This window comes from Ursus arctos, unplaced genomic scaffold, assembly GCF_023065955.2.
Source record: "Ursus arctos isolate Adak ecotype North America unplaced genomic scaffold, UrsArc2.0 scaffold_23, whole genome shotgun sequence".
Taxonomy (NCBI): Eukaryota; Metazoa; Chordata; class Mammalia; order Carnivora; family Ursidae; genus Ursus; species Ursus arctos.
This window is the reverse complement of record NW_026622908.1, coordinates 18,291,912-18,317,808: the sequence shown is the minus strand read 5'-3', so window position 1 is coordinate 18,317,808 and position 25,897 is coordinate 18,291,912. Positions and strand designations below refer to the sequence as shown.

The window sequence follows — 25,897 nt, the reverse complement described above, 5'->3', positions numbered from 1 at the left end:
TAGGCAAGTTATTAAATTATTTGAGCCTCATTTTCTTCATTTGTTAAATCATAATTATAAAAGCAGCAGCTTATGTGGAATAAGCCAAAGACAAATACTGCATGGTAACACTTATATGTGGAATCAAATAAACAAAAAGTCAAAACTCTTGGAAATAGAGGTTGGAAAAGTGGTTGCCAGGGCTGGGGGAGGGGGTGGGGGGACTGGTGTACGGGGAAATATGGAGAGGTTGGTTAAAAGGGTACAAACTTTCAACTACATGATGAATAAGGTCTGAGGATCTAACGTAAAACAGGGTGACTATAATTGCTAATACTGTACTTTGTAATTGAAAAAGAAAAAGTAGCAGCTAAGTAGGACAGGTGGGAAGATGAAATGAGAGAACAGCTAACAAAGGTAACATGTTCCTAGGAGTTAGACTCAATGTGTGTGAAACGGTACTATATTATTAGGTCTGTCCCAATTATTAATTGTATAGAATCAGTTCTTCTAAATTTGAAGCACAAAAGTCGACAAGGTAGAAATACAAAAACAGGTGTTTTTTTTTTTCTGAAGTGTGCTTATTTTTACCAAAGTTTTGTCTAATAGCAAAGGTTTAACAATCAAAATATTTCTCTAAATTATACAAATGTTAGAGCTATATATTTTTCCAAAGACATAGATGATATCCCTACAAAGATGTTTTGGGGAAAAAAAAATCTCAGAAATATGCCAACCTGTGAAATCCATGGCAAAGATAATCTATACTTTGTTTCATTGAATTTCAAAACTGAAAAAAAGGCTTAAAAATACATCATTATAGAATGTAACAAAAAATGAAAGCATCCAAATATCCCTATCATAACTGATTTAGAATATCCAGCTTTCTTAAAATACTATCCAGTATCAGAAAGTCACTGTACATTTATTTCTTTGGCACTAATATCATTGGAAGTGACATACAGAAAATGTTAAGTGGTGCCTTGTTCCCCTTTTCTGGTAGAACCACTGCCTCACATTCTCTACTTCCACATACAGAATGAAGTGTCCCGTTAAGGGCAGAAGGGAAGTGAGAACCACAGCTGTTAAGGCTTAAATTTCACTTTGCTAGAAATGTATTATAAATCACTAATTTGAGGCAATGATATACCTTTAATTGCTTGACAAGTTAATTAACTCTGATTCAGCTATTAAACGTTTCTGATTATTTAACCTAGGAATGAGTTCTAAGTATGAGACATTGGGTTACAGAGAAAACACATCAGGTTTACAAACAAACAATTTTCAAGCATTCTAAGTGCTTTAAAAGCAAGCAATACCAACAGAAACTCCAGACACTGATACTTAATGATTAAGTCTCTCATTTTTTTATTGTAGAATTTCAGACCCTACTGGCAAATTGCCACAGTCCATGCTACGTTCATCCTTCATAGGAGGTTGAGATCAGGTCCCCAAGAACTATAGAGTGAGCAGCTTCTGCAAGAATTTGGAGGAGGAATAAAGATGTGGCTGTAGGTCACAGCGGCTTGCTTGCACTTCTCCTTTAAAATGCATGCACAAGAAGAAAGGGAAGAAGGAAGGGGGGGTAAACAGAAGGGGGAATGAAGCATGAGAGACTATGGACTCTGGGAAACAAACTGAGGGCTTCAGAGGGGAGGGGGTGGGGGAATGGGATAGGCTGGTGATGGGTAGTAAGGAGGGCACGTACTGCATGGTGCACTGGGTGTTATACGCAAGTAATGAATCATGGAACTTTGCATCGAAAACTAGGGATGTACTGTATGGTGACTAACATAATAAAAAAATGTTATTAAATAAAATAAAATAAATAAAATAAAATAAAATAAAATAAAATAAAATAAAATAAAATAAAATAAAATAAAATAAAATGCATACACTTTCCAAGGGCATGAGTTTCCAACAGGCCATTTTACCCCTGAGCTCTGGTGGTTTTTATCCTTGGATGAATAGTTAACTCCCCATTTGGTCACGACCTTGTATTCACTTAATGGCCAATCATGGGGAAAAAAAAGTGAAAATGACTGGCTCTTGTGACTGAACAGTCCAGGATTGACTTCAGACATAGCCGGATCCAGGTACTCAAATCCTGTGTCTGTCTGTCTGTGGCTTCTGTTTTTATCTATGTTGCCTTCATTCGAAGGCTGATTCTTCTTAAGTGGTATCTAGATAAGCCACCAATAGGTCCAGTCCTAAATCTGTAACATTAGAAACTCTCCCTGAAAAATGAGTATCTCTTTTTCTCTCGGCCCAGCAATACTGATGTTTATTGGCTTTGATCAGCTCAGCTAATCATGTATTCACCCTTGGAACATTCACTAAGTTTGGGGAGATGCTGCACTCTCAAAGGCCAGGACTTGGTGATGTGCTCACCCCTGGAATCACAAAGTGAGTTCAATGCCACCTGAACACGGGCTGATAGTATGGGGGAGGGGTTGGTCAAAGGCAAATTTCGGTGCTAACACCAAAAGAGGGGGGTTGCTGAACTAAGCATGCAAAACACTATAGAGCTTTAACCAGGGTGGTGAAGACAAAACAAAAATGAACAACAAAAAACCAAAGCAGATTCAAGAATGTTCCAAGGAGGAGCTAAATGGATTTGATAATATGACTAGGAGAAAGGACTAAAAATGATTGAGTTATATATTCACTGACTCATCTAAGGCCAGAGATATAGAAAAAGAAAAAAAATCTAATGAAGGAATTACACTCTGATTTAGAGCCAGGATCTTTCTGGGAAACAACTTGGAATAGAGACTAATTGGGTTATTGTATTAGCCAGGGTTCTCCAGAGAAATGAAAGGGGTGTGTGTGTAGATTCACACACACACACACACACACACAGATTTTTTTACAGAATTGGTTCACATGATCGTGGGGCTGGCAAGTCCAAAATGTATAGAAAAGAGTTGATGCTGCAGCTTGAGTCTGACGGCAGTCCAGAGGCAGAATTCCTTCTTTGTTGGAGTTCATCAATCTTTTTAAAACCTTCAATTGGTTGGATGATGCCCACTCACATTATGGAAGGTAATCTGCTTAATTAAAAGTCTAACCGACGTATGTAGTAATCAGATCTAAGAAATACCTTCATAGCAAATCTAGAGTAATATTTGATGAAAAACTGGATACCACTGTCTAACCAAGGTGCCACAGAAAAATCAACCATCCCAGTTAGCCACTTGAATTCTGAGTGAGCTCCACCCTGAGCCAGAAGGGAGTTGGCCTCCCAATGCTCAAACCGAACCCCAGACCAATTAAACCAGATACCTGGGAGTGAGGCCGAAGTAAAGGTGTTTTTTTGATGTTCCACAGGTTTCTCCAGTGTGCATCCAAAGTACAGCAGTGGTTCTTCAAGCATAGGTTCCAGACCAGCCACTTCAACCTCATCTACAAACGTGAGAGAAATGCGAATTCTCTGTCCCCACTCCAGACCTACTCAATCAGAAACTGTGGGTTCAACCCTACAGGCTGGGGTTTAACAAGCCCCTCTGGTGATTCTGATGCTTGCTCAAATTCCAGAACCACAGGTCTAGAGTTCTCCAATGACACAATGTGAACACATGCAGAAGTGTAACACTACATATAGCTCCACTTACTCGTCTCTGAATCAGAAGGGCCAGTCTCTTAATAAACCTCCTTGGGCAAAAGAACTCATTATGGTTTTCTTAAGTAATCCAATGTTTGTTGCAAGGATACATAATGAAAATTATGGCATCTTGACTTTGTGGCCAGGTTTCACTGAGAGTGGGTATTTTCAAGATACAACAGATGAGCAGCTCTGGTGACTCAATGACAGCTTCGAGAGCTATTGCCTTCCAAGTGTATAGCTCTAGAACCCTAGTGTGCCTTAGCAATTCTGTCCTTTCATCTCCCCTCATACAAACCACTGAATTCTTTCTCCTCTACCTTGTCTAAATTTTGAGAGCATCTGATTGGCTCAGTCTCTTTCATCACTTGGTGATGATGTTTCCTTAACATTTGCCCAACTTCTAAGCTGTGCTGGCCACATTGGCTTCCCTTGGTTCAGGTCTTTTACCAAGGTCAACCAGCTGGGACCAGGGGAAAACAAAAATGCAGAGTAAGAATCTCCTAGGGCCATTTCCCTACCTGAAGGTATGAGGGCCCTAAAATGGGCTGTGGGAATGTCACACAGTACGAACTTGGTCTGTTAGGGATGTTTAGCTGTTCTGTGACCCTTAAATCTATGTGAAGTTCTTTGATACAAAAAGACATCAAGGACAAATTAAGCATTTATTCAACTGTAACTTTAGGGGAATGAGTTGGAAACTTTTACTGAAAACTTTGGGAATGTTTCCCTTTCAATATTTGCTATAGGGAAGTCTTCTTGTGGCCAAATTTAGAAAAGCCATGAGCCACATTATCTTGGAAAATCATCTTATTTGCATGCACCAGATTGTAGTGCCTATATTTTATACAGAAGTGCTTTTTGCATACACAGTCTCCTTCGCTAAGGCATCAGTGACGAAAGCCTGTTGGTAATTTTAAAAACCTCATTTACCGAAAAGAAAAAAAAAAACAAAAACAGAAAACCTCGAGTGATAGTTTTCTCCAGATCGTCAGATTGGTCCTCCAGGCTCTCTTTTAATAACTGATCTGGGGGTGCTTGGGTGGCTCAGTCAGTTAAGCGTCCGACTCTTGATTTCGGCTCAGGTCATGATCTCAGGGTCGTGAGATGGAGCCCTGTGTCGGGCTCCTTGCCCAGCGCAGAGTCTGCTTGAGATTCTCTGCCTCTCCCTCTCCTTCTGCCCCTCCCCCTGCTGGCAGGAGCACTCACGCTCAAGCGCACTCTCTCAAATAAATAAATAAAATCTTAATGACTGATGTGATTCCACTATACCAAGCTGAACTGAAAAAGGGGAAAGTTCAGTCCAAATCAAAGGGTTAACTAACCTTTGGAGAGGGCATGAGTTTGTTATTTAAAAACCCTTAATGATGCCAGAATTCACTGAACATTCCTGAATTGTTTTACCTCTCCATGCCAAAATGAAATTTGTGTTTCACCCAGAGCCTTGTAGAACCATCTTACTTGTTATCAGTACTGCCACTTTCACTTTATCTTATGCCACCAAATAATTGATTCAATTTAAAAAAAAAAAATAACTAAATACTACCTTGCAGTCTAAATCATAAACTTGGGCTACCAGAATATAATCAAAACCAAAATTTAATGTGTATTTATCAAGTTGTTTAATGTAACTGATTGGTTGCTGATAACAAAGGGATACTTACACAGATAGCATTTACATTTTGAATTGTTTCAGGTCTCCTTTTATAGGCCATATTCTTGTATCTTCATTTTAGTAAGTTCTCTTTAAAGGACAAAGATCCTGCAATTCTGACCCATGTCTAGTTTTTATATTATTTCATTAAAGAAAATGTGCCCTTGCATCAAAATGAAGGATCACCCAACGTGTTTACAAAGAAAATCATGAGCCAAACTTTTGTGTTTTCATGCATTATCTGATGGAGTTGGGAGTATTGGAGGTTTTGTCCATTTTAGCAGTGTTGGTAAGCATTTTACTTTTAATAAGTCCATTTATCTCAAAACCATAGCTGAAGATTATGGCAACTCTTAGTTGTTTGCTTGCAATGATATGAAATGAGAAAACTGAAGTTTTAAAATCATTACAAGAAATTTTTCCCTCATGGCTTTAAGGGGAAAAAAAAATAATACATTTAATTTACGTGTCAGTGATAAGGGCTGTAATTAAATACTTTCAAACTGCACTTAAAGATGCGGTATTACTAACTCAACTGAGTTAATAATGTTTTATCTGGTAAATCTCCTTTATCTTCTCCAAGTTGAATTATCTTTGTAAAATCAGCCAATCCTCACCACCATGCCATTACAAATAATCTATAAATTGGGGGTATATATTCTACAGGAGTTTATTATGCTTTTCAAACTAAGTGTTCAATGGAGTGTTTGATGATTTTTAAGTAGATAAAAGCATTATTTTTCCAAGTCTCTCCACTTTATAAAAATAAGTGAAATCCATAAGTGCCCGTGCATATATTTTCATATCCTCACTCACATTCCTAAAAAAAGAAACCTGGGTGAGTCCTGCTGGGTGACACCTAAGAATGCTACAAAGAGAAACCATTCTACTTCCAGGGATCTTTAAAATATCCCACTTCAATGTAATTACCGGTGCTCACGGTGTAATTTAGAAGTGAAGAGATTAAGCATTAAGTGGTAGCAGCAGAGAATTTATTTACATCAAGATACCAGCAGATGTCAGCAAAAACTAAGGCAGTGCCCCATGACTTCTACAAGCACCTGAAGCTATTTCTTTCAGGGTATCCGCAATGTAAACAGAAAATCTCAAAGTACCAAAGTGCGGTCCTTTTAAGACCCCTCTGTTTTATACATTGTTACTTGACCCGGGAGGGGTGGGGAGGCCACAGTCAGCCTTTTCAGCACAGCAACAGCTCTTTCAAAAAACTGAACTGCAACAGATATTGTCCAAGGAAACTCACCTACAAGGCTTTATGTAACAAACTAAACTACAATTCAGCCAGCCATCCCCATTAAAAAAGCAAACTTTTTTTATTTTTGGTTACAGAATACTCATATTAGCTAGACTCTGCAGTATGTGTTTAGGGGTTCTGAACATGGAATATTTGAGAGGACATGAATGTATTTTTCTGGAGAAGTTTCTGTCACGTGGTAGACCAGCTTGTATACAGAAGTAGATATAACATTTTAAAAATAGAAGAATCTCAAATATAATATTTCAAAGGTAACTATTTTCTTATACTTGTAAAAGAACTAGGAAAAAGATCACATGAGATGCCATTTACTTAAAACATACACGTGCATTTTTAATGTTTGCGGTCAATACTGTGTAAGACCAGTGTTTATGGCCTTACGCTAACTTCTCCGGCAGGACCCATATACAGCAGAAGTGCTCGTATTGCTTTTATTTCTGCTTGTTAGACTAATAGTATCCTAAAATAATTTAGCCACCTGGAACCATACTTATGCAAAATATAAAAAGAACCTAGCCAATTTAATTGTATTCTGGATTTCTGTAATTCTATATTTCAAAATAGTAATGTGAACTCGTGATGTAATTTTCCCAAAACACAGCTTTTATTATAGCATACTCCAAATTAGATACACCTCTCTCTGTAAACATTGTGCATACTCATGAAAAGTCTGGTTTCCTAAATAGGTATAATGAACAAATATAAGCAAAATTGTTCAAGAAATTTACCCTTGAAACTTAAATTAACTATTACCATCTTTGAAAAATAACACAGAAATGTTACACTAAGGAATGCTGAAATACAATTTGAATTTTAAAGTCATTTTATTCTTTTGAAAACATATTCCTGTTTTAAACAAAAAAAAATCTAAGATTTAAATTTGTCCCTATAAATAGCTTAAGCAATATACTAAATCATACTTACCTAGAACCAACAAAAACATTGGCAATAATGCAACTAACATCTAATGAACCCAGAAGTTCAGATAAAATTGGAAGTCTGTGTATCTTCTATAACAAATATTTCCTTAATTCAGAAAAAAAAAAATCTAGCATCTGATTTAAGTATAAGGAGCCAAAATATTCTCTTTGCTAGTGCTCTGTTGAAATGTGAATTAAAGAATTGAGACTAACCATACTTCTGATAACTGGTCAGTGACAACTGTAACTTAATGACAATTCCATGGTTCAAAATGGGATACCATCAAAGTAAAACCTGTTAAACAGATACCAGAAGTATACAGGAGTAAAAATAAACCTCTACTGGTCAATTTAATCAAACTGGTTGTATAAATTTCGTTTCAATAGCTAAAAAGTATTTCAAACTGCTAAACGTTCACCTGATTAAACTAAAGTACTATAGGGGAAACCAAGCAAAAACCTAGTTTCCTGGCAATGTCCTAGATGAGGAAAGATTTTACACAGACAGGTAGCTGCTTACAAAAGAGCAGTTATCACCCACTCTCATCCTCCAAACAGCACCCATACAAATTCCATAAAAACGTGTACATCAAGATTCAATTTCCAAATAATTTATACTCTCAACCACTGTTTCTCTAATGTTTTTTTTCTCATTATTACTCCCTTAAAGCCTTTTTTAGGCCTTTTAATCCTTATCACCACCCCATAAAACTTTAATACCATAGATACAACGTACCCCTGTTTATGTATTATATGTACACCGATGTTTTATACAAAGAATGAGATTTTTGCCATCAAGAACAAATTTTCACCAAGAACATATGGTCTAAACAATGAAAGGTTTGTTTACAATACTAAAACTTTTTTTTTTTAAGGGTAAGTTGCAAGACGAATTTTAGCATTTAGATATGTAGATTACCACCTAGTTTTATCAAAATTAATTTTTTCTGAAGTAGGTGGGCCCTGTTCTCAGCTACAGTCCTTGACTTGCACAGTAGTGTAGGACCATCAAAAATGGCCATTCGAAGCAATCTTAATATGGGGAAAAATATTCTGTGACCTTTAAAAATCTGTGAAAATATTAAAAACTCGGTCAGTTACAAACAAAAGAAAACAGAAACACTGTAAAAAAACTATGTTAGTACACTATAATTTAAAACATTAGAAACAGTGAGAAAAGTGTTATTTCACTGTAAAAAAACTAATCAAAAGTGGTCTGAAGAGTGCTTGCCTTTCCGTTAACTAAGGATACTAAATAAGCCACTGTGAACTGTCATACTCAAGTTTGGATCAGCTTCCACCATTTTTCCATTTGTACTTTCAATGTTGTAAAATAACTCTAATTTCCTTTAACGTGAAGTTTTTCCCATCACTTCCTCGGGGACCTATTCAACCTTCCTGTCACGACCAACTTGCTTATTCACGTTACGCGTGCCCCCACGAGGCTCCCCTAGCTTCACACTGAGGTCCAGAACAGCAACAGCGCCAACATTCCCATCAGTGATCCCTTCTACAACTCCACTTACGTTCAGTGCAGATCTCACGTCTAGCACTATCGTTTTTCATTTCTTCACTCACTTTTATCTTTGTTGGCCAGTTCTTTTGATGATCTACTTCTGTAAAATGTCACATGGGTTACAAGGAGACAACACAACCACAGGGCTTTGCTGTGAGTGAGCTGAATGACAGCTGTGCAGTGACCAGTCACTAGCAGAATCTGAGAGAAGTACTGTGATTGGTCAGAGATGATGAAGCACGTCTGTTCCATAATGATCTGTGGACCAAAGGGCTGGCAGGGGAGTTTGTACTTCACCTAACTGCTCACAGTATAGACCATGGTAACTGAAATTTAAGCTGTGCTAATGGAGGACTGCCTTTGCCTACCTGTTTACACTAACAGGCTTAAAGCTGACTGCTGAGGAATAGCCCATCTAAATATACATCAGATAATAATCTTAAAGCACCCTAAATGCAACGTTAGTGCACAGTGAGTGCATGTTGAGGTGGTTTTCAAATTCTCATCATTTGGCAGTCAACTTTAAAATGTATCTTAGGATAACAGAGTTTTAGAAATGGAGCCCATAATTTGATACCACAAATTATCCAGCATGTTTGTTATGAATGATTTCTCCTCCTTCGATTTCGATTTGCTCATACAGCCACTTGCGGTCACAGCGGCATTCAGCTCCACATTTGGTGGAACCACAGGCAGGACAAGCATAGAAACATCCTAAGCAGTCTTCATCAAGGCAGTCACAAAGGTCCATTCCACTGAAAATCAGGAGACCCTGGCTATCATAGACCTTACTCTTCGCAGGTATCACTTGTCTGTAGAGTAAAACACAAGACGAATTACACCTCAAAAACACATTATTTTTGAATATGTTATTGAAATGAAAACAAATTTAAGGAGGTATAATATTTTGAATTAGCAAGGATGTCCTGCAAAACTGGTACAAAACTAACCAGGCTCAAGCCTATTGCAGTAAATGAACTCCGAGTGAGAAGACGAGACCTCATTCTAAAGTGTTCAGACAAGTCCAAAAAGCCTAAATATGCCTCTAGAAGTCCATTTAAAAGTCAAGTCAGTCCATTTCTTTACTATTTCCAAAAAATATATTTCTGTTTAAAATATTTTCCCCTTACTGTAACGGCAACAACAGAGAATGGCAGCTTAACAGTAGTACATTTTGTTGGATACCAATCTCTTTCTACCACCTTCTTGGTTTTTATACTGCAATTAATCTGTTTCTTGTTCTTTAATGGACTCTAGCAAATTTGGCTTAAAAACAATTAAATGACTCAATGGAAAACCTTAACAGATGGAATAAATGGCATATGTAGAAAATAATTCTGAATGATTACACTAACATTTCTTTGTCAACCTGTGCTTTAGAAATGTTCAATTTGAAAAGTCATATTCCAAACAATTTAGTTTTCTCATTCATTCTGTTGACTGTACCATAACTGTTTCTATTTTAGACATGTAAAAAATAAAAGCAACCTTGAATTCTTCCAAGATTGACTTTTTGGCTGCTACCCATAGAGTGATATGCCAATTATATAATGCCAATGCTTTTAAAAAATTGTTTTAAGCATAATATGTTTAAATTTTAATTCTCATGCCAAAAATGTTAACTTGTTCACTTTATTGACACTTCCTTAGAAATAAATTTTTAGAGTTGAAAGGGATGCCTTAATTTTATATGCAGTCCTTGGAGAGTCTTACTAATCCCAAATTTTCCAATTTAAAGTATCTACCCAGAAAATTTAAAACTTAAGATAGTGAACAATACAGATGTGAAGCAGCAAGTTAATACAGGTCTTAAGTGAACACAAAGCCTACCTGTCAGAACCAGCGGTTGCATTTTTTGTGAGCCTTCTTTTTTCTCTTTTACCAGTTTCTGGAGCAAATTCAGTTTGCTTTCCTGGGTTTGCAAATTGCAATGACCTCAAAGCTTTAGCAGTTCTTCCCTGGATAAAGGTAAACAAATTATCAACTCAAATCTTGACAACAGACCCTGAACAGATTAATATTTAATCCAGATTATTCCTTAACCTGAAGGATGGTCTGGAAAGAAGAAAAAGGTTTTAGAGCCCAAGTGCAACAACATTTACACAGCCCTAGACAATATTCAAAGTTTATGGGTTAATTTATTTGTAATATTTTCATTATCTAATTTTAGTCTCTGGCATATTAGGAGGGGCAACAAGCATGGTAAAAACTGCAATGGCTGCTGCTAAGATGAAGAAAAGGCAGAAAAACTGCTGTATAACCCAAAGGCATAACGCTGAGGTTCCTGGGGTACCTCGCAGTGGAGTGTATGATTCATGATCTTGATGTTATGAGTTCGAGCCCTATGTTGGGTGTGGAGATCACTTAAAAAATATTAAATCTTTTAAAAATACCAGAAACAAAACTGAGGTTCCTAATATGATCTTGAGTCCTTAAGGAAAGGTTCTATTATATATATATATTTAAAAGCGGAGAGGCAATATGGTTTCAAGTTCTGAAATAGTATTCTCATCTTTTTAAAGCGCTTTGGTAAAATAAATTTTCGATGGTTAAGAATTTAAGTTCATTATCTGGGGAAAAAACAGTTTATGTGATATATTCCACGAGAGCAACAAATAAATGAAATGGAGAAGACATCTAAAGTGACAGCAGGAGCTAGTATCTAGTATGAACTTCAAGAGAACACTGGGTCCTGGAGATATGCCTCTGAGGGGAGAACAAAAGGGAAGCACTACATATAATTTAAAATTTTAATTATCTTTTAATTTGGTTTATTAATATAATGAAAAGGAGGAAATTGAGAAAAATATCCCAGCAGCAAGAATTATAAATTGGTTATAAATAGAAATTTTGAGAAGTGCTCCTTTGATATACTTATCTTTGTTCTGCACCAAAGACAGCTTTATGAAATCTCAATTTTTTTCTGATATAGTTAAATAATCTGAATGTGGGCATGTGAATAAGGGAGTTATAAATATTTAGTATTTACAATGTAAAAATGTATGCTTTTTCACCATAGGGAGTTCTTAAATCAGCAAGTAAAAACTCAGAGCTAGAAGCAAAGGAAAGCTTCTAAAAAACCCAAACAAGAATGGTATTAGTGCCAAAGGAGAAAGAAAGGTTGAAGAAACAATTACTGCAAGTCATTTCTCTTGTGTTCATTTTAAAGTAGTCATTTTTAAGTCCTTCACAAGAAAGAATTCATTCTGCTATACAGATCCTCACTGGCGGGCAGGTCTTACTGAGTTACTTTGGTATTAGAAAAGAAACTAAGGTAACAATTAAGTCCTGGCTTTACCAGAATGTTCTAAAAGCCACTCCCAACATCTTAGCCCTAGCAGTTACAGCTTGAGTCTTGGACACAATATGCTATTCTTTCCTCAAGCCTACTTTATCATCCAGTCTGGGTATATAGAAATATTTAGAAACACCATTTATTTTCACCTCCCCAACTTTAATTCCAATTAGTATAATAAATAATAATGTAAATATGGTTTCTTTCTTTCTTTCTTTCTTTAAAGATTTTATTTATTTATTTGACAGAGAGACAGCCAGTGAGAGAGGGAACACAAGCAGGGGAAGTGGGAGAGGAAGAAGCTGGTTCCCAGCAGAGGAGCCCGGTGCGGGGCTCGATCCCAGAACGCCGGGATCATGCCCTGAGCTGAAGGCAGATGCCCAACGACTGAGCCACCCAGGCACCTCCCATAAATATGGTTTCTTTATAGTTCGACAAAACCTCACATTGTAGAAGTACACAGAAGAAAAAAATGACTACTATACATACATCTGAATCAGGTTTTCTTCTCTGCCGGTCTTCAGAATCAACATCCACACTTCCATTGATTATCTGTGTACATTTTGGACAAAGCTTCCAACCAGGTACAAGCTGTCTTCCAAATTTTGCACTCAGAAAAGTGGCATCATCTAAGTCAATTACATGCAAATTTTTTTTGGCTAGCTTTTTGTGTATGTTAAATGGGTCACAACATGACTTCTGCAAATCCTCAAATCTGTCAATGTAAATTTTTGCATGATGAAAGCAAATGGTATTGTTCCCAGAAAGTGTCATTCCAGTTCTAAGTTGAAGTAAAAGCATATCATTTGATGACAATTCTTGCAAAGTCTTGAAACCCGTGTGACGAGTATAGTAGGTTTTATGACACTCATTTGTGGTACGAAGCTGGACTCCAACTGAACATGGATCCATCACTCTAGATTCCAGCAAATTTCCCTTGTTTGATTTTGTCTAGATCGATCTTTCTCTCTCTCTCTCGCTCTAGCAGGTCACGTGCTGATCACCCTAGAGAAAAGACTGAAGTCAGATTTGTGCTGCAAACTTTTTATCTGGGAAACTGAAAAAGCATTTGATAAAATTCAACATCTATTTAAAAGAAAGAAACTCTTAGCATGCAAGGAACACAAAGACATTTACCAAAAGCTTAAAATAAATGTTATTAATCATAAAACATTAGAAGCATTCCCTGTAAAGTCAGAACTACAAAAGAATACTTGCTATTTAACACTGTATTAAAGCTTCCACTTAATATTGTATTAAAAGGTATGGAGATCGAGAAGGAAGCAGCATTACTCAAAGATGATATAAATATCTACATAGAAAATACAAAAGGTTTAACAGACGAACTATTAAAATTAGTAAGATGATTGAACAATGATGCTAGAAACATAAAATATTAAGAGACCTTACAAAATAAATCCTACAAAAGACATGAGAGACTTCTATGAAGAAAATTATCAAAAAAGAAATACAAAAAAAGATATCCTAAATAAATGTAGAAATTAATCATGGGAAATCTTACTGAGGTATATATATTCTCTGGTAATTTATCTGTAAATTCAATATTATTCCAATCAAATCCCAACAGGTATTGCACCCACTCCCCCTTGGAATTTAGCATTTGGTTTATATGGAAGAGCAAAAATCCAAGAAAGTCAAGATAGTTTGAAGGAAAACAAAGTAAGATATTTATTTACTATAAAGCTATTACAATTAAAACAGTGTGGTGTTTAGTATAGTATTAGTATAGACAAATAATAGTATAGACAAATAGATCCATGAAAAGATGAGGGCTTGCTGCAGTATATGACATGTGATTTTATAAAATCAGTGGGTATTGCACACTAAAGGGGAAAAGATTTAATAAGATTAGGGCATAACCAGCTAACCACATGGAAGAAGACTAAGATCTCTTTCTCACAAATATCAACTCCAGATGGATTAAAGAATTAAACAAGAAAAGAAAAACTGTACTAATGTTTGTAAGAAAACCTAGAAGACTTTGCGACATTGGGATAGAGAAGAATTTCTCAAACAAAAAGGCACATACCAAAGAAAAAGATGGGATACATTTGATTATATGTCAAAATTAAACATTTCCTTATAACTCTGAAGGAGGTAGAACAGCCACACTTGAAAAGGTATTGTTAGGATTATTACCCCAAATATACATAAAAAATTCTAACATTCACAAATCAATTAGAAAATGACAAAGAACCCATTAGAAAACTAAGCAAATAGGGGCACCTGGGTGGATCAGTCAGTTAACGTCTGCCTTCTGCTCAGATCAGGATCCCAGGGTCCTGGGATCCAGCCCTGCATTGGGCTTCCTTTCAGTGGGGAGTCTGCTTCTGCCCCTCCCCCTGCTCGTGCTCTCTCTCCCAAATAAAAATCTTAAAACAAAAAAACAAAACAAAACAAAAAAACAACTAAGCAAATATAAATAGGCAATTTACAGAGGAAAAGAATAAAATAGCCAATAAATGCATGCAAAGATATTCAACCTTTATAGTTATCCAAAAAAAAAAAGTCAAACTCAAAACCATTTCTCGAACATTTGCTTAGCAAAATTTTAAAAATCTGATAAGCTGGTTAAAATGTGGCCAACTCTTACATGCTCCTTGTACATAGGTAGGAATGTAAACTGCAACTGCTTTAAGAGTGTTTTTGGTAATTTCTGACAAAATTAAACAAGTCCACATCCTAGGACCTTGCACTTTCAGCTCTAGGTGTCTGCCAAAAAATATATGTCCCAAAAGAGCACAAGGATTTTGTACATTATATATACAAGGACTTTGAGCATCTACTGTCTTTGATAGTGAAAAGCTGGAAATTATCTAATTTTAAGGATGAGAAACCATGGATTACTTAACAAGCACTCCTACAGGACAGTTAACCACACGAATTATATGAATCAACATGGATAAATCTTTTTTTTTTTTTTAAGATTTTTATTTATTTATTTGACAGAGAGAGACAGCCAGCGAGAGGGAACACAAGCAGGGGGAGTGGGAGAGGATGAAGCAGGTTCCCAGCGGAGGAGCCTAATGCGGGGCTCGATCCCAGAACGGCGGGATCACGCCCTGAGCTGAAGGCAGACGTTTAACGACTGAGCCACCCAGGCGCCCCAACATGGATAAATCTTAAAGATAATCTTAAGTGAAAAAATTGTAAAAGGATACATTTCTGTAAAATTTTAAACACATAAAATAGTGTACATGGTTTACAGATGAAAATATGAATCATGCTAAAATATACATGAGTAAGAAATACCAAATTTGTGGTATACATACTTCTGAGGAGGAAGGAAACTTTTTAAAAAGAGATTTATGGAAGATTAAATTGAAGGCATGTACACAAGTGTTTTCATTATTTTCTGTACTTTCTCTCTGAAAACTTTCATATTTTTCAAAGCAAATACAAAAACTTAGTTGAATTCCTAAGGGAAGAGTCAACAAATCCAAGTCACTAGGAAGAAAAAGTGTTGAAAATATACATGAACCACTGAAATGTGGGTGGTGGCAGTGTTGAAATACCTAGGATTCTGCAATTTTTCAAGTGTTTTTTTAAATTTGCTCCATGGGAAAAAAAAACAAAAAACAAACAAAAAAACCGAACAACTGGTTAGGAAGCTTAGATACTTCCCAATATTAATATTCTCTTCAGAGAAAAACCAGAATCGTATAAGATCTTATGAAACCATATACAAAGATGACTCAGGTCTCATGTAACAAAAAACAGTGAATACATATGTACCTGTTTTCAGTTAAAATACTAAATAAAAAAAGTTAAAAAATAGAATACAATCTAAAGTTCAAAATGTCACCGAACATTTTAACTTAAAATGTTTAAAAGCTAATTAAGATGGAGCATATTTATGTATTTTTATTCTGTTTCAACCAACTTTTAAAATTTAACTTCCCAGTAATGGTGCCAAGTGCATCAGATAAAATGGCTTGTATTATACAAATAATTAGATTTCTTCTAACAGAAATATGGGTTAAAATAAATGAAGGAATGGAAAAGAGGAAGGTAGAGATGCAGTTATAAAACAAACTATGCTGTACTATACTTTAACAGATGGGACAGAAATCTTGCTGACCTTTCTTAACAGTATCATAAGGAAAGAAACTTGATTGACAACCTTCTCAGCACATTACGGAAATTGCTAATGTTTACTCTCTCATTGATGCTCCATTCTTTATATTTGTAGGTAACTATCACCAATTTGTAGCCACTAATCTATGATTTTCTGAACAAAAAATTATTCCTAAGCATTCAAAGACTTGGACTACCCTGACCATATTTAATAGGAAAAGCATCTTACAACTTAGAAAATTAGTTTTAGAAATAATACATTTTTACCCATTAGGGAATTCTTTTCCTTGGCTACTGGGGCATCTGTTCCTTTACTTTCATTTTTTTTTTTTTTTTTTTTCATTCTCAACTTACTTTATTTAAGGCAAGCATTATCTTGGTACAAAACCAGACATTCCAAAACAGGAGAAAAAAAAAAAAAGACCAAAATTCCTTGTGAACATAGGAAAAAATTCATAAAAATAATTTAGTACACAGAATCCAGCAATACATATAAAAAAAATCACAACCAATGAAAGTGTCATTAAAGAAACATGAAATACTCAGGAATAATTTAAACAAAACATAGAAGATCTATACACTAAAATCTACAAAATTTGTTGAGAATTATTTTAAAAGACCAAAATAAATGGTGAGATACCCCATGTTCATGTATTGGAAGACACAAAATTGGTTAAATGTCTGTTCTCCTTATATTATAGATTCAATGCAATTGTAATCATTAATTAATAAGCTTCATCTAAAATTTACATAAAATGAAAGGACTTCCTATAACCAAAACAATCACAAAAAAGAAAAGCCTTCTAGTCCAATTATAATGGACTTACTCTAATCAGGATGGTATGGAATTATCTTAAAGATAGATATATACATATCAATGGGATCAAATATAAACCCAAGAGATATACCCCCTTTTATAGGCGCAAGTGATTTCTAGTAAAGGTACAAAGCCAATCCTAAGGGAAAAATAAATTTTTTCAACCAGTGGTTTTGAAATAAGTGGATATCCATATGAGAAAAATGAACGTTGGCCAGTAACATACACTATAGATGAAAATCAAGATAATTCGTAGTCTTCAACACTACAGCTAAAGACTTTAGGAGAAAACACCGGAGACCATATTTATGATGTTGTGTAGGCAAAGGTTTCTCTGGACACGGAGAGCAATTAACATAATAGAAAAAATGATAATTAGGTTTCACAAAGAATACTTTTATTCATAAGTCAAAATTTCAAATATTAATAGGAAAGCCATATATTGAGAGAAAATATGCAAACAGTTTTTACCAGCCAAATCCTTGTATACAGATTAAAAAACTACAATAATAAAAAGACAAACCATTAACATTGGCAAAAGACTAAAGCAGACAATTCAAAAAGTAAGATATATAGACAATAAACAATAGACAATACATGATAAACAATTGACAGCCAACAAAAAGAATGTAATCTTTCCATTTGCAAGGACATGGATAGAGCTAGAGTGTATTATGCTAAGTGAAATAAGTCACTCAGAGAAAGACAAATACCATATGATCTCACTCAAGAACATATGGGAAGGGGGAAAAAAAGAAAAAGGGAGAAGGAAACAAGCCATAAGAGACTCTTAATGATAGAGAACAAACTGAGGGCTGCTGGAGGGAAAGTGGGGGATGGGCTAACTGGGTGATGGGTATTAAGGAGGGCACTTGTGATGAGCACTGGGTATTGTATGTAGGTGATGAATAACTGAATTCTACTCCAGAAACCGATATTGTGCTGTAAGTTCACTAAAATTTAAACAACAAAGTGAAAATAAAAATTAAATATTCCAGTGAATGTGTAGTGGAATATCACTGAAATACTTAGTGCAATCTCTAAAGACTAAGTAAGCAACTGTTCATGTGTTTACTTTCCTTCTATCTTGCCTAAATTACTACATAGTTCATGAGAGTTTATTAGCAAGACTCTAAGTTGTGCCAGTGTACTTAAGTGCTCTCCCTTAGAAACTTGGAAATATGATTAAACTCCTATTAAATCACTTTTTTTCTCTAAGTATTTGCTTGGACATCTTCCACAATAGCATAAATTCTTTTACTAACCTTAAACCATTATGAACCTGATCTCCTAGCTGAGAGTATAGTGTTAAATGTGTTTTTAATTCAACTTAGCCATGACCCTATCAGTCCTTGAAAACATCCTCTTCTGGCAAACAGATGCTTCCAACTATTTTGAGCTCTGGGCACACTTTTGAGTACTATAACTTTTGGAGGAACACTGGAAGGTACTAAACTGCTGCACAATACCATTTTGTAAGCAGCCATCCCTCAAGTGTCACTGTTAGGGTAGATTTACTATTAGAGTTGCCAGATAAAAGATAGTATGCTCAGCTAAAAATGAATTTTAGATAATGCATATATGTTGACTGTATCCCAAATACTGCTAAAAATTTGTTATTTGTCTGAAATTCAGATTTAACTGGACATCCTGTATTTTTATTTGCTAAATCTGGCAACCTTATTTACTATGTAGTTTTTGTATCTTCCAGTACAGATGTTTCTTTAGTATCAGCTTCACATTATGTCCCACTTCTTGTCACTAAAGAAAGCTGAACTTCCCATTAATAAATTACAGGACCTGCTTGGTTTAAAATTAAAATGTCCTAACAGACAGAAGATAAACTGCCAGTTACAGTAAAAAAAAATAAATTTTACACATTAAAACTCAATGGCACAACTGTACCAACTCATTTAAAACTATTATAGTAAGAGTGTATACACCTGTGTTAATGAAGTTTTATTGCTTAAAGTCTTATATAAGTTTGTTTCCTGACCTACTATTAGGCAGTTTCTTCAAGCACGGCTAATGCTGGGCTAAAGAAAGTCAGGCTTGCTCAAGAAGCACACAATTTCAGCCAGCGATCTTAAGTGGTTACTGCCTGCCTTCTAAAAATTACAGCCTCTGGCTGCTCCTCCCCTGTTGTATTACTCAATGTCCTTATTTCTGTCTTCCTTCCCTAAAGTTCTGCCTTAGAGCTTTTTGGATCTGTTCCTCAGCAACTGTTTCTTTTGCTTGCTTTGGTCTGTGTTCTGGCAATGTGGCCCACGATTAATATTTATCTTTTTCTTCAAGTGACAGTCCAGTAGCTTCATGTTGCTCCCTTCCCCTACATGATGCAACATTCTCCATGCAATGATGTAATGATTAATCTAACACCTTCCTAATTAACACAGTCAGAAATGCCCTACTATTCATTGTCCACGAACCAGTACTGCCATCAGCTGGGAACTTATTAGAAAAGAGGAACCTCAGTAAGGACCCTAGATCCTGTGAATCAGGATCCATATTTTTACAAAAAGATCCCCAAGTGATATGTAAGCATATTAGTTTGAGATCCACTGCTTTAGGTAGTTCAACTACGAGAACATTAACCAAGCATCTTCCGTATTTTTAAGGCATATTTTTTTTTAAAAAAAGGAAAATACACACACAACATGAACTTGCCTTCCAGGAAGTCTGACATTTAGCGAAGATTAGGAAGGGAGGGGAGTCATAAACTTGATAAAACAGATGTATAAAGAACTATGCATTGTTGAGAGCACAGCTCTCAAGGTTTTCACATTCTGATTATGAGACCTCTGCTTCTTCCACTGTCTTGCTTCCACTGCTATTTACAGCTGACAACTGAAAATAATGGTTAGCAACGCAAATATAATTCTTGTCTATATTCTTGTAACTTCTGTATAATGGAGGTTCAATGGACTCCCTGGCCCACTGTAGAAGACCATTTTGCTTCCACGTGCTCATTTATTTTAATATTCCTGATCAATAAGTATGTCTGTTCTTTTGTCATTTGAACTAGTTATAACATCTTACCAGTTCCCTCATTAGTAAGGGAAACAAAAACCGTGTGTTCATAATTTTATATTTGTGTGACAGTCATGATTTTACTTCCGCCCCCTTTTTTTGTGGAATTTGTGTGTGGGGGGGGGGGATTCTTTTAAACATAGGAAGAGATCAATTTGCTACAGCCAATCACTTTAACCATTATAATACCTAGTATTCATCATGGAAGAAAAAAAAAGTACTGCTTTTAAATGGATAAGATGAAAACCAATAACAAATGAAAAACCTTAAATGTGTTCATTTAGACCTGATTAATTTAGTTCTTTTGCCCCAACTTTGGGAAGATTTTACTATGACACAAATGAGATCCAGGTCTTCAAGTACTTTTAAACTACATCTAATGAAGTAGGATTTACAAATACTAACACTTACTTAATTTCTGAAGGGCCACTGAGTCTCCTAAGGCCTTCTTGTATAAAGGTTTAGATGAATTTTATTTGTAAAATAAATTTCAAATAGCATTTCAAAGAGCAAAGATGCCTTTTGAGAAGCTGAATTTTACCGGAGACCTGTGTTCCTAGTTCTTTAAGAGTCACGGTTAAAGAAATCCTCCCATTCCTCTCCTTAAGGCTTCTACAAGACTCTGAGGATACCCCCTTGTTTACCTATGACTAAGAAAAAGACCCTTCAAATTTCCATTCTTTGCCTCATTTATAAATTTATGAATCTTTTTTAAGATTTAATTATTTATTTATTTCAGAAAGAGAGAGAGAGAAAGGAGAGAGAGAGAGGGCGCAAAGGGTGTGAAGACAAGCACACAAGGGACAGTGGGGGTGGGAACAGAGGGAGAGGGAAAGGGGAAGTCAACTCCCTGCTGAGTGGGAGGCCGACGCAAGGCTCCAGGCTACATCTAACAACACAGATTATGACCTGAGGGAAAACCAAGAGTCTGTCCCTCAACAGTCTGAGCCACCCAAGTGCCCCTATAAATTTGTGAATCTTAACTGCATGTCAAAAGTGACCAATTGGAACAAAAATGCCAGTTAGCTATATTTTAAGTTTCTCTCCTTCCCCCAGGTCCCAGAACTGTGGCCCACCCTCAGCCAGAACCCACCACAACTCCTCCGGAGAACAGCCTCAGGGTAAAACACTCTGGAACCTACAATCAAATCAAGGAGTTCTGTTCTAACATCTTTTATTCCTCCCTTGAGATGCTGGTACATCTTTTGGTCAGAGAATTCTCTCCATTTCAATAGTTCATTTTCCCTTATTGCCATAACCCTTTCAAATAAAGTCTCTCTTTACAAACTCTGGATTTTTTTTATTTGAAAAATCCCTAAAATTATTTTTTGCATTTTGGGCTTTCTGTTGCTTTAGGGTTGTTAACACTCTATTCAGTGCCTACACAGAGTACGTTCTGTGATTCTAAAATTAACATTTAATATTCTTAAAGCACTACGAGAAGAGTCAAAAACAATGAAATAAGCATAGGATAGATTAGACCCTTTCTTTTACTTCTACCACCTTAGGCCGTAAACAAAATAATCTGCTCCTCGTATGATTTGAACACTGCAAGCTCAAGAAACAAGTTTTTGTTTTTGTTTTAAATTGAGGTATAATTTACATACAACATTATTAGTTTAAGGGGTACAAAGTAATGATTCAACATTCGTATATATTATGAAAGATCACCACAATTAAGTCTAGTTAACATCCATCACCACATGGTTACAAATGTTTTTTCTTGTGATGAGAACTTTTAAGATTTACTTCCTCAGGAACTTTTAAATATGCAATACAGTGTTGTTAACTATTGTCACCATACTGTACATTACATCCCCATTACTTATTTTATAACTGGAAGTTTGTACCTTTTGACCCCCTTCAGCGATTTTGTACACCCCCCACCTCTGGCAACCACCAATCTGTTCTCTGTATCTATGAGTTTGTGGTTTTTTGTTTTTTTTTTAATTATTTAAAATTTATACATGTAGGGACGCCTGGGTAGCTCAGTTGGTTAGTGTTTGCCTTCAGCTCAGGTCATGATCTCAGGGTCCTGGGATTGAGCCTGGCATCAGGCTTCCTGCTCAGCGAGGAGTCTGCTTCTCCCTCTGCCTCTCCCCTCGTTTGTGCGCTCTCTCTCTCTCTCTCAAATAAATAACAATCTTTAAAAAATAAAATTTATACATGTACATATTTAGATTCTATGGAATAAGCTTTTAAGCATTATCACTTGTTCTCCATTACCAAACTCTACAGTAGGCAGGCTAGATGTAGGTGAGCAAGCGCATACAAGGCAATGATGCTAGCAAGCTTTCCCAATAACACAAGGTCTAGGACGTTATCGCAGGGCTCCTACAGGAATTAAAGCAGGACACCACAGCCATCACTGCCACTGACAAAACAACAGCAGAGGAAGGTAGGGATTAATCAAGGAGAATTTTTTTTTCTTCTCAAAATTTGGAGGGAAATTTCCCAAAATATTTTCCAATATGTTGGTTTCCCTTAATACAGTTTTTCCAGTCTCCTAATTAGTGGGAAAAAGTAGCATTAGGAGGAAATTTAGCCGAAGAAGAAATTTACTGAATTTTTAGTTCAATTTTTAATAAAAGTCTTCCCCTTTCATGACAAATGCCTTTTTTCTTTTGGGGGGGGGCTGTCTTAGAAATTTATAAGGCATTTTCCCAGATTATCTCTTATTTAATGGAAGAAAAATCCCTACTTTATGAATCAGCAGTTTTGGTCATAGGAATACACATACAAGTCATGCCTCTTGCATCTGTCAACTTTTTGTACCCACTATCTTCAAATACTAACTACTCACCCTGCAAGTGAATGGACACTAACAGAAGGGTTAAGGAGCAAAATGAGATAGTCTTTAACACTTAAGAGTCAGGCCCAACAAGAAAGGTAAAGAACTTAGAACCAAAACATAGTCAATAGTACCATTTAAAATATTTGGTTCAAGTGCCTGTATTTACTAAGTGCCAGGTACAGTACTAAGCACAAACATCATCTCTTTAATCTTGACAACAGTGAAGTACTATCATCCCCATTTACAGATGATGAAACTGAAACTTAGAGCTCTAGTCACAAGCCTAGCACAGAGCCTGTTACAACATTCAAGTTCTTGCTTAATGAAAAAAAAAAACCCACAAAAACTAATTTTACTTTATATAAAGAATCCCTCTTAATCAGGCCCTAACGATTTACTCTAGGTTTATCTAACGTATTCCCCTCAGATTTTTTAATGCTTTATCTAGCATACTTTCAGATCACTTGGGGAACAATTTAGCAAACCCTTCAGGCTTCCAAATTTGTAATTTGTCTCTAATCCTCTAGTCCTTAAAGGCCAAAGAGAACTGAAGTAGGATTTCAACAACTGAAAGACTGTTTCCAGACCAAGAAGAATGAGCAAAGTTCTCTTTATTCTACCTGATTCTGTATGTGGCCCAAACTGTCAAACTATACTTAACACTATAGTTGTTGAGTAAGTGATTGTGCAACTGAATTCTTTTTTTTTTTTAATATTTTTTTATTATATTATGTTAGTCACCATACAATTCTAAATCATTCCGTTGAAAATACTTTCATCTCTTCCTAAAAAATAGTCTGGACTCTCTAGCATGACATTACTTGTTCAAATGCCACATGCTCCAGGCCAAACTACACTATCTGCAAAGTTCTTTTACACTTTATGCCTTTATACTGTCCTCCTGCTTGGAAAGCCCACGACCCTTTCTGTGCCAGGCAATACTAACTTATTTTTCAGGGCAGCACCAGCGTCTTCACCTATCTGGTGTGCCTTACCCAAATACTATTATTATAGGTCCTTCTTCCTCTGTGTCTGCAGAACAATTTAACGGTGCATTAAAACTTTTTCTCTATTCTCAGCTGTGGGAAGGCAGGAGCTATATGGTTTTATTTTCCGCATTACCTAAGGCAAAAGAGGAACTTCAGGGACTTCCCTTTTCATAGCACCATCACGGGGTTTTTTTTTGTTGTTAGTTTTTCGATAATATATTAAACTCTGTGAGAACAAGGGATCACCTAGTTCCTGTTTAACAGTTGTAGCTTCTCTACCATCTATACTAGCACTTAGTAAACAACGTCTTGTGAATACACGTTCAGAAACTGCTACAATCTCACACCGAGGAGGATGAATCTCTCAAAGCGGGGTAACGAAGTCCACAGGACGCCGCAATATTTCCACCTCAACAGCATGATAGTCACAGGCATACGCCCCTAGTTGACAGCCACACCATAACGTTTCAAGCTATCGGATACGTCCAAATGATCATTTACTCAGTTCATCCTACTGGGATGGAAAAATGGATACTGATCGGCCTCCAGCCTCAACCAAACAGCTAGGGCTCATTAAAAAATAAAAACGAAACTGGAGCGATACAGGCTGCGGACTAGGTTCAAGGCCATAATCACCCTCTTGTAAACAGTACAAGCCTAAATCATAGCTTTGCGGGCTCCAGGTCTCCCGAAACGAGGCGACAACCCGCGGAAGATACAGATGCGACAGGAACTGTGCTAGGTCCTGACACAGGGGGCCCGCAGATGAACTGGGGGAGGCCAGGTACTCTGCAGGGTAGCAGACTGCAGGAGGCCCCAGCCAGCAGCTGAAAGTCCCTCTCACGTGTCTGGGCCTCCTCTCCCAGCCCTCCTTACAGACCTCCGAGAACCGGCCCTGGCTCCCCCTCTCATCCAAGGACCTCTCTCCACACTCGCGCCCTTCCCAGAGCCGCCCCCCGTCCCGTTCCACCTTAGCTCGTGCTCTCCTCTGCAGAATTTGGGCTGCACCCGCATTCGCGTAGGGCCGACTTCGCTGCCGGTTTTTCCTCTCCTCCCCGTCGCTACCACCGAGAGGACGGCGAACGAAGGCTAGAGAGGCTCAGCGTTAGCATAAACCTAGAGCCTAGAGCGACGCAAGCCTGGCCGGCCTCCCGGGCGGGAAGGGCGGGGCGGCGTTAATGGGCCGAAGACGCAACGTGAGGCAATGGTTGCTTCGGAAGCTCTCTCAGTTTTGCCGTCTGTTCTCTGAGGTTAGGGAATTGGGAGCTCCCTGGGGCCATTTCTTACAAGATACAGGTTCAACTGACTTAGACTGTGTTCGCAAATCTCTGCGCCTGTGCGTGAGGCCAAATTTTTGCACCCCACTCCTCTAATCCCTGGAGAAGTGAATGAGTTACAAGAACCTCAAGAACAGAACCTTTATTTATAGTCTCACGTTTTATGTGATTTCTTTTGTTCAAGTGAAATCTGTTCCGAAATGCATCTCTTTTATTATAAACTATAAACATAGGTATGTTTATTCAAGTAAAATGTAGGCTTCCAGGAGGATGTTTGTAAATTTTCTGAGGGAAGAAACAGTGTATTTCTTGTATCCTTATTGTCAGCCACAGTTTAGGTGCTCAGTTTTTAAAGTGGATTTATTGGTCTAGTCTTTGAGAGCCTGTGATTTCTTAGACTGAAGGGTCTCAGCCTTCAGTTTTCAGGTGTGTGTGTGGGGGAACACCCAAAGTATTGTTTTTTTGACCAACCAAGTGAAAAATGTGAGCCGGGGAAATAGGATAAGGCACACCGACATCCCAGCTTGCTAGTGATGTGAAACACACCACTGTAGGTTGTTTTCATGCAGTGAGCCTATCTGTGGTCCTTCCTACCACTTCCGTTCTGCTCTGCAACCAGGTAGGGTTTTGCTGCTCACTAAAATCAAGTCA

General features: G+C 36.8%; 1 protein-coding gene across 1 annotated transcript; it reads right to left on the bottom strand.

The window, feature by feature from the left end:
* Positions 1–7,092: 7,092 nt before the first annotated feature.
* ARL14EP (ADP ribosylation factor like GTPase 14 effector protein) lies at positions 7,093–25,087 on the bottom strand. Its single transcript, XM_026512193.4, has 4 exons — positions 24,940–25,087; positions 12,731–13,246; positions 10,777–10,904; positions 7,093–9,758 (listed from the first exon to the last, which is right to left on the bottom strand). The coding sequence occupies exons 2-4, from the start codon at positions 13,151–13,153 to the stop codon at positions 9,530–9,532; spliced, it is 780 nt and encodes a 259-aa protein (XP_026367978.1). The 5' UTR covers positions 13,154–13,246; positions 24,940–25,087; the 3' UTR covers positions 7,093–9,529.
* Between the last annotated feature and the right edge of the window lie 810 nt (positions 25,088–25,897).